Raw genomic sequence first — 13308 nt, 5'->3', positions numbered from 1 at the left:
GTCAAGCGCTTGTTGGACAAGCCTGAGAGTTACAAGTTAGTAATAAGTTGTGTGTAGCGTGTGCCTGTGACCCCAGAACTGGTAGGTCGGGGAGCAGGCAGATCCAAAGGCTTGTTGGCCAGCTAGTCTAGCTGAAACAGTAAGCTTCAGGTTTCATGAGAGATGATGTCTCAAAAAAACAGGGAGAGAGCAGCCGATAAAGACACTTGACGTGAACCTCTGGCCTCCATATCCTGCCATCTGTACACACATACCACACACACATACACACACCACACACACATACGCACATCACACACACACACATCACACATACAGACACGCTATACACATGCATACTACGCACACATATCACACACACACACATACACACACCATATATACATACACACACATACCACACACACTGCACACGTACACACATCACACACAATACACACACACACACTCACACACTGAACTAAGAAAGGGTAAATTCCTGTAATTAAATGGAAACTTTCTCACTTGCCCCAGAAGGACTTTCAGAAGCACTTCACAGAAGGAATGTCTCTGAAAGGCTTAAATTACGAAGTCAACCTCTCCCTTTGTGGCAATTTGAATGAGAATGGCTCCTGTAGCCTCAAATATTTGAATGTTTGCTCCCCAGTTGGTAGAACTGCTTAGAAAGGATTAGGAAATATGACCTTGGGCTTTGAGGTTTTGAAAGCTCAAGCCAGGCCCAGTCGCCATCTATTTCTACCCCCTGCTTGTGGACCTCAGCTAGTGCTCCAGAGCCATGCCTGCTTGCCTGCTGTCATGCCCTGCCACGATGCTCATGTGTCTTCTTCTCTCTGGAGCCATGCCTGCTTGCCTGCTGTCATGCCCTGCCATGATGCTCATGTGTCTTCTACTCTCTGGAGCCATGCCTGCTTGCCTGCTGTCATGCCCTGCCATGATGCTCATGTGTCTTCTACTCTCTGGAACCATGAACTCCAAATTAAATGTTTTCTTCTCTATGTTCCCTTGGTCATGGCGCCTTTTCACATCAATAGAAAGGTGACTAAGACACCATCCCTGTGGTATGACATATTCTGAGATTTTTCATGGTCTTGGCCAAACAATGACTCTCGCACTGAGCTGCTGAGACCCATGAGGTTTTATGGCCTACCCAGACATCTCTCTTTTGGAAACATCAAAGAAGATACCTTCCCCAACACACACACACACACACACACACACACACACACATACACACTCACTCATACACATACTCACTCGCAAACACAAATACATACATAAACAGACACACAATCACAAACACAGACTCACAGACACACACAAACATAGACACAAAAACAATCACAAACATGGACTCATAGGTACTCACATACATAGACACACAGACAATCACAAACACAGACTCAAAGACACTCATAAACACACACACGGACACACCCACACATACACACACTCACAAACACGATTTAAGCCAATGGAAATGTGCTCTATTCCGGGCATTTGTCTACGTGTCTGGTGAGCCATTGGAACTTGGTACTGCTTGTCTGCTGTAAGCAGCCACACACAGTGATGCTCAGAATTCGTGGAGGGACAAATTAGCAGAATGGTTGGGAAACAGTTAACCAAGCAGCCTTTAGTGCAGATGCACCTTGTATCTTGATATCTCACTGCACAGCTTGGAATATGCATCACTCCCTCATAAAATAGCCCTTAGGTAAGGAATGAATCACATAGCCATCTCTATCTCAAAGCGTCCTGATGGGCATCAAGCATTCCCGGGTGTTCAGTTAGCATTCAGTACTTTTGACAGATCTCCCTGGGGATCCTTGGACAGATTATCTAACAGTGTGCCTATAAGGCAGGACCACAGAAACATTTTATATTTATAGTTCAGGCTTGACCTGTTATTTAAAGGATAGTGCTTTTTATTTGTTTTCTGTAGGCCCTGGACAGAGTGTTTCTAGATGGTTCCTGTAAGCCTCATGTCTATCTGTCTGGTGCTGGGCAGCACACTCAATGTATGCTGGCACAGTCCAGAGCCAGGCTGAGAGGCCAGCTGTAGAGTGGGTAGCTGAGGCTGTGCTTGAGACTTGAATACAGGGTGCTCTGGTGTTGGGGGGGCTAACCCACCCATGCTTTTAATGAAGTCTCTCTCCTAATCAAGGCCAAGTATATGATCTGGAATAAACAACAGGACAGATCTTTTGGGATAACTAGTAATCCAGAGAGAATTTCACCCCAGTCCAGCCTCTGGGTGCTATGGGCCCAGACACTGGGTAACCCCCTTACCAGGAGGAGATGGTGTATGTGGCAGAACTGTTGTCAGTGTCTAGGATGTTCTGATCTGGACCCTTCCAGGTGATGCTGGGCTTTGGCCGCCCACAGGCTTTGCACTGTAGTAGCACCGTGTCTCCAAGCAAGCAGGTCACATCTACTAAGGGCACAAGGAATTCCGGAGCCACTGCAATTGAATTGATACACACTCATGTTACTTCTTGAAACAAACTTAACAGCCATTTTAGACGCTGTACTATTCTCACCCTCAGAGCTGGAGCATCAGGGTTCAAACGATCCTCGGTTTAACATTGTTTGATCAGTGTGCATTGTTTGATCAGTGAGAAACTCACTATGTAGATCAGGCCGGCCTCAAGCCCAGAAAGATCTGCCTGCCTCTCGGTGCTGGGATCAAAGGCATGCACCGCCATGCCCACCTTTGTGCCCCTTTATTTAACAGCAACATTAGAAACAAAAGCACGAGAAGGAGAAGCTCCGTGGTGGCATAATGCAGACGTGGTATTTGGAAACGTTTCACAGTACAGTCTTTGAGCTTTATATAAATGTATTTTTAATTTATTTAATCAAAGTAGAACCCCTTATACATCGCACATGCTATACTTTTTGCACTTACTAGTTTATCTTAATGATCACGCCTTATTCATAAATACAGAAGCATGTCACCATTGCTTAAGTCCCCTCCTTAAAGCTAGATATAATGTCATTTACTTAGCCAGTCCCCACATTCTCCATTCTATCCCCTTAAAAACTCACCTTCCTGGATGAAATTTGGGTTCAAGATCTGAAAAAGAAACACACACAAAAGAACAGAAAATTGCTTGAACCTTTACGACTTGGAGAAAACGATAGACTTTACTGAGTCAAAAGCAAGGACCGTTTGGGGTAATGCCTTCAGGAGCCCACCCTTTCTTTCCCTGTGCTGTTACAGACAGCCACAGTCATACATACCATCATTGACACCAAAGATTACTTCCTGTCTAAGATGGCCACTGGGTGGGCTTACTGCTTGATGGTGGCTGTGGCCACCTCTCTCCTTTCCTCTCTGTTGATCCTTTTCCATGGACAACCCCAAACCCTTCCTATTCAACATGTCCTCTACCAATACCATAGTAACAATTTCCCCACAAATTACAGGCAGGAACAAAAGCCATGAGAGGGATCACTCATGAAAAGCCATGAGAGGGATCACCGGGCCACTGGGCCACTGCAATGAATCTACCCAGTGGTTCCCATTCAAAGGTCCCCTCCACCTGTATTTGGCCCTAAGCAGAGCTTTCCTGGCTGAAGAAAAAGAGCAGTATGTCAGCTGCCTATCTGATCCCAGTCACAACTCTGTAGCCCTGACCTCCACAGGGGATGGACAAACACCTGATCTTCATGCTACTTGAGGAAGCAAAGGAAGATTCAAGCCCACCAAATGATTCTTGAATTCCATGGGTGATCTGAGGAGAAAACAGTACACTCAAATGTGAATACCGGGTCACTCCAGCCAGCCTGGAAAGTTAGCCTTTCTCAAGTGGCTGCTTACTTTGCCCTGTTCCCAACCTTTTTATTACCTCTCCCCAGGCAAAGAGAAGCCCAGCTCTCAAAAAATCTGATTTGTGAGAAACCTCAAGCTTTAGTGAAATGAGAGCCAGGTGTGACCTTCTGTTCCATGTGGTTGCATGCTTACCACTTGGCGTTGATTGTTATTAATTTTCCTCCACTGTGAAATGGAAAAAAAAGACCTAGTGTGGCTGGCTATCGCAGACATAATAAGTACAGTTAAATATGCCAAGTACTCACCATAATGCTTGTTGAACAACGAGCACTTAATTCCTATTCAGATAAAAATGTAAAGTTCTAATGGCCTTCCTTCTGCTAAGCTGTCTGTGGAGGTGCCTAACCTACTTTATCCTGCAAAGTTCTTGCCTTCCAGCTAGGGTGGAAAACTCACCTTACACAAAGAAAAGCTCACATAGAGCTTTTCACATAGTCTGTCCCTGCCTCCTGTGAACATATTCTGTTTCTGTGTGTTCCCATATAGAGGAGTGTGTAGGAGCCCTCTGGAAGATGTCCCCCTGCAGTATTAGTCTGAAGATGCCGTGTCTCCCCCCCTTTCCCCCACCACCTCGAGCTCCTTCAAACCAGTGGTTCCTGCTCCTTGACAGAAGCAGCTTAAAACCAGAAAGTGCAGCCAACGCCTGGACCTCATGACCAAAGCTGCTGTCTGGGTTGGTGTGAAGTGTGCAGGCATTTGGAGTAGGGGAAAGTGTACTAGGGACTGAGCCCACAGCTTTGCATGTTAGGCAAGCGCACTGCGCTGACCTACAACCCTCCATAAATTTCCTCATTTAAAATTTTGATATAAGGCCTTACCAAATTGCTAGAGCAGGCTTTGAACTAGTGCTTCTCCTGCCGCGGCCTTCTGAATAGTTGGGGTTCCAGGCATCATGTGTCATGTCTGGCTGTCATTTAACACACACACACACACACACACACACACACTATTCATTCTTTGAGAATTGTATACATATATACAACGTATTTTGATCATATCACCCCACTCCCTCTCCAGCCCCTTTCAGAACTCCCTGCCATATCCCCTCCCAGCTTCATGTCCTCTTTTCTAATAACCCTGAGTCCAGTCAGTACTGTCCATGTGCATGGTGCTATGCGGGGCCGTCTGCCAGAGCACAGGCAGCCTACGAGGGGCCACTTTCCTGAGGAACTCCGACCTTCCTATTCCAGGAGCCTTCAATTAACAGCCGTCAGCTAGGGCTGGGTTCTGAGTCCCTCCCCTATCTGTGCCAGCTTCTTGACCGGCTTGCAGGGAACCTCGCCGTTCCTCTTCTGCAGTGTTCCCTCTGGGGAGGGGCTGTGGTACAGACTTCTCATTTAGCGTTGAACGCTCCTCAGTTGAATTCATTCATGCTGAGGACTCTAACCAGCTACGGGTCTGTGTATGTACTGCCCATGGTGAAAGAAGCTACACTAGTCCGTTGGTCTCGGGAGTTATGCGCGATGCTGCGTTTTGTTTTTAAAAGCCCCACTCAGGAGAATTCCTGGGCAGCCTGGTTGAAGGACCTCTGGTAGATGATTGGGGCTGTGTGAGGTACCTGATCTCTAACCCGCTAGCTTCCTGCCCCTGAGGCATCTGTGGATGTGTGACACATGGAAGGATGTGGTAAATAAAAGCTATTGAGTCTCTCACACACACTAAGAGATCTCTCTGTGTGAAAATACTCTGGCCCATGTTATGAGGAAGGATATAAAACTTTCTTCAGGGTACTGAGGGTGATCATTACTACAGTGGCACCATGGTACCAGCAGGAGAACACAAAAGAGGTCATACACTGATCGACCTGGCTTAGGTAGGGTAGGCGAACCTGGTCTGGGTCAGTTATTTGGCGCAGAAAAGAGGCTACGAATATTTCCAGATATTGATAGTGGTTACTCAGTGCTGGGCTTACAGGAGGCTTTCCTTCCCGCTCAAGAAACACTGGCTGATGTGTGCGTGCTTTTGTGGACACAGAAATACAAACACACTGGCTCTACTCTTTGTTTTTATAAAACAGTATATAATGTTTAGGTGACTTTTCCTTCTCCTTTTCTTCCTCCTCCTCCACCTCCTCCTTCTCCTCTCCTCCTTCTTCTTTCTCCTCCCCTTCCTTCTTTTTGTTTTTTTTTGGGGGGGTTGTTTTGTTTGTCCCCCTCCCAAGGCAGGGTTTCCTTTTGTAGGCCTGTCTGTCCTGGAACTTGCTCCATAGACCAGGCTGTCTCCAGAAAGCTGGGATTAAAGACATGCGCCATGATCCAGCTCTCCTTTCCCTTCTTACATGGACTTTCCAAATTTTCTGCAGTTAATCCATTTCACTGTCATAGTATTTTGTAAAGAAAGGTGCAGTCAGACCAGTTAGACCCTGAGCTCTTCAGGGTGGGAGCTGCTGTTATTCAGCCCCGTGCCCAGGATCTCACACAGTGAGCATTTGATACAAGTTGGTGAATACACGCTTGTTCTCTCACCTCATTTCATGACTCTCAGGTATGCTAGGATCATAAACAGGACTCAAAACAAGATAAAAAGATATGTAAAATAACTAGCCCCAGGTTAATGTCTAATATCTGTCTAGAGCCTGTTTGCAAATAGATGGAACATAAACTTTGGAAAAATGACTCTTAATGAACACTGTGCATAGCCCCTGAGAGTGGTAGCTCTTAGCGGAGTGAGGTGAAAGTGTGTAAACGCTGGGAGAAGACAGGAATGAGGAGGCCCTGGCGCTCTCTGCACTTGGCTGCAGTTCTTAAACAACACAGGACTCAGCTTCATCTGAGGATTGTAACATCAACATGGTTTTGTGGACACAGACCTCTGTAATTTAGGGATTGTAATGCCAACATGGAAGGTTTGTTTGATGTTGGTAAAGATTTATTGAGCAGACCCCGGTTAGGTGGTTGTACCAGGAGGGAACAAGGTAGGCAGACACATTGTCATCCACAGGCTTCAGCACAGTGGGAAGATGGGATGTGATGACACTTGCGTTATAAGTTTGCCGTGGCATGGACCAGCCCTCAGCAGATAACAGTGCTTTAGACTGCAGCATCTCATTCCCCTATCCATCAGGACTCTAGTGGAGAAAGAACCTAAGGGTGCTAAACAGGCTCTGTTCAGTGACCTGTACTTCCCACGGTGATGGAGATTCCCCCAGAGAGAAGGATATGGAGCCCCTACCAGGAGTCTCACAGGGAAGACAATGGAGCAAGTGGCAAGTCAATCTATTTCATAGACACTTGAGGTGTAGGCACTGAACCCAGGACATGTGCATGCTAGGCACTGAGCTTCACTCTCAGGTCTTAGTATGAAAAATTGAAGTGAGGCTTCAAAAGCCTAGAAGAACTCACCTCAGATGGCTGCAGAGAGAGTTTGTCTTCCTCACCGTGGAACCCTAGCTGAATCCTGTGTGCTATTGAACATGTATGCTGCTTAAGAAATGAACATTCCTTCTTAGGTTGTAGGTTTAGTGGGGATGTTGGGGAAAGGCTCAACTACAGGTTCTTCACCTGGAAAGACCAGAGGAAGCCAGCCATCTTCCTTTCTTTGCCTTTTAGCTGACCCAGGGAGGAGAGCGTGTGTTGCTGACCACTATAGTACCAGCACAGGTCTGGGCAGCATTATCTAATTGGTATATACTACTCACAAACACCTTCCTTAGATCTTCCAAAGCCCCAGAGAAACACAGAGGCAGGATTGCTGCTCCCCATCTCCTGAACGAGACGCGAAGTGTAAGATGCCACAGTGACAGTGAGCTGGCTGGCTATGCGAGTCTCTGATTTGGCTCAGTACTCTGTCCGTCACAGTGTGGAGTGCACTGGGAGATGTCTGGGGAAAGCACTGCACTTTGTCTTTGATGCCAAAGGCCCACCTGCTCTGCTGGGCTGCCTCTGCATAATCTGTTTCCCGTTCTCCATAAACTTTCCAGCAGGAACTTAGACCCCGAGTGAGGTTCCACACTGATGCTTTTGCTAGCTGTGCCTTTGGATCACGTCTACAGAAGACCCTTTTCCTCTTTCTATTTGAAGCAAATCTAAGTATTGGCAGGAGATGGCCTTGACGCTGCTCTCCTACTGTGGTCTATTCAGGAATGTATTTGTCAATGCATCTGTATGGCTCCCAGGCCCACGAGGGCGAAGGCCAAGTTGTCTTCTTATTTTGCCTCTAAATTTAGCACCAAATTTGGCATGTGGTGTTCTGTCTCTGTCAAATCACTGACAGTTTTTAGTGGTGGGATTCTCATTCACAGGAGGTAAAGATAATGCATCCTCTCAAAAACCTGGAGTGCTTTTCAGTTTCTATAAATTGGACATGTGACTTCCTTGGGAATCCCATTGGTGAGTCCAAGTCCGGGATTCAGCCAGTGGTAATCTTCCTCTATGCTTGTTCAGAGGATGGCACCTTGGGGCCTCTGACCATGAGCTGCCGTGCATAAAATCTTATCTGCATTGCATTTGCTTACGAGTGTTGTACAGGGTCAGCAGATGGCAACCCTTCTGTGTTTTACGTACCATCAGAGTCATCAATCATGGTGTTAAACACAGTATCTGTTGTAGAACAGGTCAAAAGTTGTTGAATCAGATTAACTCAGGTCCCTCTATTACTGGACTAGAATTTGGGTCCCCTGACTGTATTGTCTGGTGACCATTGTGGGTATGTGCAGGGACTGGAGGTTCTAATCCAAAGTCTCAGATATTTCTTGAAACGGAATGTCCCCCAAACAGGTGGGCAGTGTGCATGGTGACAGATGGATGGGAAGCCACGGAGAACTAGCATGTCAGATAGATCTGGTTGTGGAGGAAATGTGGTATGTGGTGTTATTCACACAAAATGCATGTGGTCTGACTCTGAGAGATGCGGGGTTGGGGGAGAGAAGATACATGTTGGGTAAAGTCAGTTGGTGGGGGAGTAGGGGAGAGGCACGGTGGAAAGCTGGGGAGCCTAGTTTTATTTGAACAGCAGAGGGCAGCAGGTAGCAGGGCTTCCTGAAGCCTTAAGAAAGAATGCCACTGCAACTTAGTTCTTCTGGATTTTTCTTCAAAATAGGACAGCATCGAGTACGGGGGAATGTTACAGGTAAAATCAACCAGTGTTCAATAACAAAGTGAGCTTGAAGGGAGCTCGAGTATCCTCCTCAGTTAATGCCTAAGAGTCTGACTTGGAGAAAGAAGGTAAAATTCTGTCTGGAAACCAGTTGTCAGCTGAAGATGACCTGACCTTGTTTTTTTCTGAGTCCCTCATCACCCAATCATAAAACACAGTTCCACTCTGCACACGAAGGATGCTAACGGGATAAAGATGGCGGAAACAAGCTCGAACCTAACGCCTCGAACTGTCTCAGAGCTACAAATCTGAGTGCAGGGAAGGAAAGGGATGCTAGACAACATTTAGTTAGAAAATATAGTAAAAGGATATTTTCCAGGTTGAGGATATAGCACAGTGGTTGAACACTTGCCTATCATGTGTGAGGTCCTGGGTTCTATCCCCAGCATAAAATAAAACTCCCTAAAATGTTTCTTTTGCATGTGGTCCTGGAGTTGGGTATGATTTCTGATCTGAAAGTTTAGCTATTCATTTTTTCAATCTGACTAGATCAGTTTTCCAATTTCTTATTCATTTGTTTATTTTGAGATAGGGATTCTCTATGTAGCCCTGGCTGTCCCAGAACTCACTCTTGTAGACCAGGCTGGCCTCAAACTCACAGAGATCTACCTGCCTGTGCTTCCTCAGTGCTGTAATTAAAGACATTCACCTTGACCTGGCTTCAAAATCATTTTTAAAAGATCTTTTTTATGTGTGTGTGTGTGTGTGTGTGTTATGCATGTGAATGCAGGTGCCCAAGAAGGCCAGGGGCATTAGATATCCTAGAGCTGGAGTTTCAGGAGGTTGTGAGCTGCCTAATACAGCCTCAAACTTCAGTACCCAAGTCTCCAGCTCCCTTCCACATCTTTTTTTTTTTTTTTTTAATTTAAATTATCTTTGTGGCTGGAGAACCTGGTCTGTCTGTGTGTTATCGATACTTTGATTTTCCTGAGATTTGCTTTGTGAATCATGAGGAACGTACGCTGAGCTTTGCAGGTGAACTTTGATAGCAGATGTTTGTGTATCCAGGTAAATGGGAGTCGTGGCTTTGTCTCTTCTAGTGACACTCTTAGGGAAACTCCCAGGACAATGGCACTTGCCATGCTCGTAAGTGTACAACATAAAGAAATGGGCCAGACCTTCCGGCTAGGGTGAGGTGCCTCAGGACCCACATGACTAAGAGCTCAACATCTGATGCCAGCCCAAGAAGCCAATTCAGACATTTCCAACCAGTGTCAAATAGTCGCACATCTGCAGTGGCTGAGCTCCTGAGTCACTGGGAAAGGGTTTGCCCAAAGACCTGGGACTACCCAGCAGTCAGGGGATTATAAACGCTGTTGAAGAAATTCTCCTCCTACAAGCAGATATACAGCAAGGAAGGGCCTGAGCCTCTGCATTCAGACTTCCTGCAGGACATAGGTCTAGCTGGGGACACAAGTTGAGCCGAGGACATCAGTCAATAGCAAGACCTGCTTTTTCATTGGCTGTGTGACCTTGACCTCTCTGCCTCTACTTTTTCTAAGAGAGTTGATTGGTTTGTTTGTTTTTGTCGTTGTTTTGTTTTTGAGACAGGAGTTTCTCTGTGTAACAGCCCTGTGTAACTCCATTTAGATCAGGCTGGCCTCAAACTCACAGAGATCCACCTGCCTCTGTCTCCCAAGTGTTGGGACTAAAGGCGTGCGCCACCACTGCCTGGCTGAGAGGTGATCGTTCATGTTTATGGTCAACTTGGATTGGCTTAGGAGGTTTGTAAAGCACAGCTCTAGCCGTATCGATGAGAGCCTTTCCAGAGATGATCGATTGGGACGGGGGATCACCGGCTCTCAATGTGGGTGGCACCATCTGATAGCCTGAATGAAGGCAACAGCCCTCTACTGTGGACAGTCTCCATTTACCTGTTTTCTGGTCATCATGAGGGACCAACCTCCTCCTCTCCCACACACTCCTGCCACCAGGAGTTTCAGCCTCATCTCTGTCCCAGAGCATCAGGGCTGAAGGAACAATGATGGAAACCCCGGAAGCTGAGGCTAAGTAATTCCTCCCTTTATAGTGTTTTTTCTTGGGGATGTGGTCAGTGACAGGTAAGCAACTATGTTCTCTCTGATGGCCAAGCACAGAGTTTAAGGCTATCTTGTTTCAGCTAGGGTCCCTTGGGTAGTAGGACATCCATCTTCCCTTATAGGGAATCAGAACAAATCTGGGCAGAAAGAGAGTGTCTGGTTGCCAAATGCATCAGATACATTGCAAAGCAAATGTTTTGCCAAAATGACAGGAATGTGATGCTTCACTTTCTTTTTCTTTAAAGAGTTCTTTTCATTAATTCTGTTATTAAAATACAAAAACAGGCTTCAGTGGAAACATACTGGCAATGCCAGAAGGTCAGTTGCCTGACTAGGGTGTTGAAGTTTCATCTGTGTGGCCAGGTTATTTTGAAGCCCTGAATCTGGGACGGGGATACCAGAATGTCTGAGGCAGAAGCAATAGGCTGGCTCTTCAAGGATGGGATATCTGGGGGCCTGAAATTGTGTGTTGAAAAGAAAATATGTGCTAGCTCAGAACACTCACTGTTCCCAGAACTGAGAGTGGTCACTTCAGTTGCCATTCCTATCCCCAACCCCCAAGAGCAGAAAGCACCTCTTCCAGTTTCTCTTCAATGCTTGGGGAGGCTGACATGGTTCAGAGCCAAGTCCCCTGACACACATTACCTCTTAGATCTACACGGTGTTCAGAGGGCTCCCTGTCTGTCTAAAGGCCTGTACGCTAGGGACTGTGTAAGTTGCCTGCAGAGAAACCCAGAGCTCAGGAAAGCTAACTGGCCCAAGGTCACACAGCTGACAGGATCCAGAGTTTAGGTTTCCTGACTCTGGGTCAGTCTCAGTGGCTTTGTGTGGCTTCAGTTCGAATCATATATCAGCCTGGAGAAGCCAGGACTAGTGCCAAGGAGAGTCTTATGGGTTGAGCTGGAAAGAGCAGTACATCCATACAGGGTGACTGGCAGAGGAAGGTAGGCTTTTTCAGTTCCCAGACTGTTCTAGATGAAAAGCAACCTGGAAAGGCTGTGTTCTAAGTTGCCACGGGATGGTGTGAGACGGGGGATTAATGGTCGGGGAAATTGAACAACTGACTCAAGGCAATTTCTTGTTTCCTTTCTTCTCTTCTGCTTTAAATCAGTGTATATGCATATATGTGGTCATGAGCATGCACTTGTGTGCCCGTATGTGTGGAGGCCAGAGGTCAGCTCTGAGAGACTTCCTTGATATTCTCCAACGCATTTCTGACACAGGGTCTCTCACTGAATGAACTGGGAGCCCACTGATTCAACTGGGCTGGCCAGCCAGCCAACCTAGGGATCTTATCTGTCACCTCAGCTCTGGAATTACTGTTGGCATGAATGCCACTGTGTCCATCTTTTTACATGGATGCTGGTGATCAAAGGCTCAGACCCTTGTGCCTTCGTAGCAATCATTTTACTGACTAAATTGAACGTAACAGCTTTAAAAATTGTTTTGTGTACATGTGTTTGCCTGCATATGTGTGTGCACATGTGTGTGTGCCACACGCATGCCTGGTGCCCACAGAGGCCAGAGGAGGGCATCCGATCCCCTGGAACTGGCGTTATGAATGGTATGAATGGTCGTGAGCCACCATGTTGGTGTTGGGGGCCAAACCCAGGTCTTCTGGACGAGCAACGAGTGTTCTTAACCACTGAGCTGTCTCTCCAGCCCCGAGTTACAATTTTTCTTTGTACTTCAACTCCCTGCCTGAAAATGTGAAAGAGTCAGGGAGACGGGGGTGGGGGAAGAGGGGAGCACACAGAAGCCAGTGATGATCACACAACTCGGGGAAGTCTTTCCTGTCGCTGAACTCTGCTCTTCCAACAGGAAGGATGCTCATTTTCGTTATGGCCACTGTAAAGCGGCAAGAGGAATCTACAAATGCACAGGCTCCCAAGGTGCCGTTGAAAACGCTACTTCTACCCTGATTAGAAATACCTCCCCATTAGCCTCCTTTTTGCAAGGGTCTAGCCTTGCCTCCGTTCAGAGCCCTTCTCTATGATTCTGTCCTCATTAGCTCCCTAAGCCACAGAGCTGGCAGCTGAAAGAGGGCAAAGCCTGCAGGGGTCGGGGAATCTTTCTCACTCGGATAGATTGGCCGCTGCCAAGAGGGCTACGGAGCTTTATTAAAGAAGTTAAAATGCAGGTAGTTAATTAGATTCGATGGAAGAGCTGGGCTGAGAATTCTGATTCTCGGAGATAAAGACCCAAGTCTGGCAACTGGTTCAGAGTTTTCAACCTCGGTGAGTGATTTGGGCAGGTGGAAATGTGGGGTTGAGGATCTGTGAAAACCCAGGAATGAGCTTCCCAGCTTTTCAGAGGCTGTACGGGAACCTCCTGGCAGCAGCT

At 46.8% G+C, this 13308-nt stretch overlaps 1 protein-coding gene across 1 annotated transcript in view; it reads right to left on the bottom strand.

Annotated features, from left to right (window-relative positions):
* The window catches only part of LOC114608288 (kalirin), a 110133-nt gene that overhangs the window by 15376 nt on the left and 81449 nt on the right, over positions 1 to 13308 (bottom strand). Inside the window, exons 18-19 of the mRNA XM_028752229.1 lie at positions 3046 to 3073; positions 2287 to 2458 (exon numbers count right to left, since the gene is read on the bottom strand). Coding sequence (XP_028608062.1) covers positions 2287 to 2458; positions 3046 to 3073 — 200 coding nt within the window. The remainder of the gene's footprint in view (positions 1 to 2286; positions 2459 to 3045; positions 3074 to 13308) is intronic.

This window comes from Grammomys surdaster, unplaced genomic scaffold, assembly GCF_004785775.1.
Source record: "Grammomys surdaster isolate TR1022 unplaced genomic scaffold, NIH_TR_1.0 125889, whole genome shotgun sequence".
In the NCBI taxonomy this organism is placed as follows: domain Eukaryota; kingdom Metazoa; phylum Chordata; class Mammalia; order Rodentia; family Muridae; genus Grammomys; species Grammomys surdaster.
The sequence above is the reverse complement of the archived record's forward strand: the minus strand, read 5'-3'. Positions and strand labels throughout refer to the sequence as shown.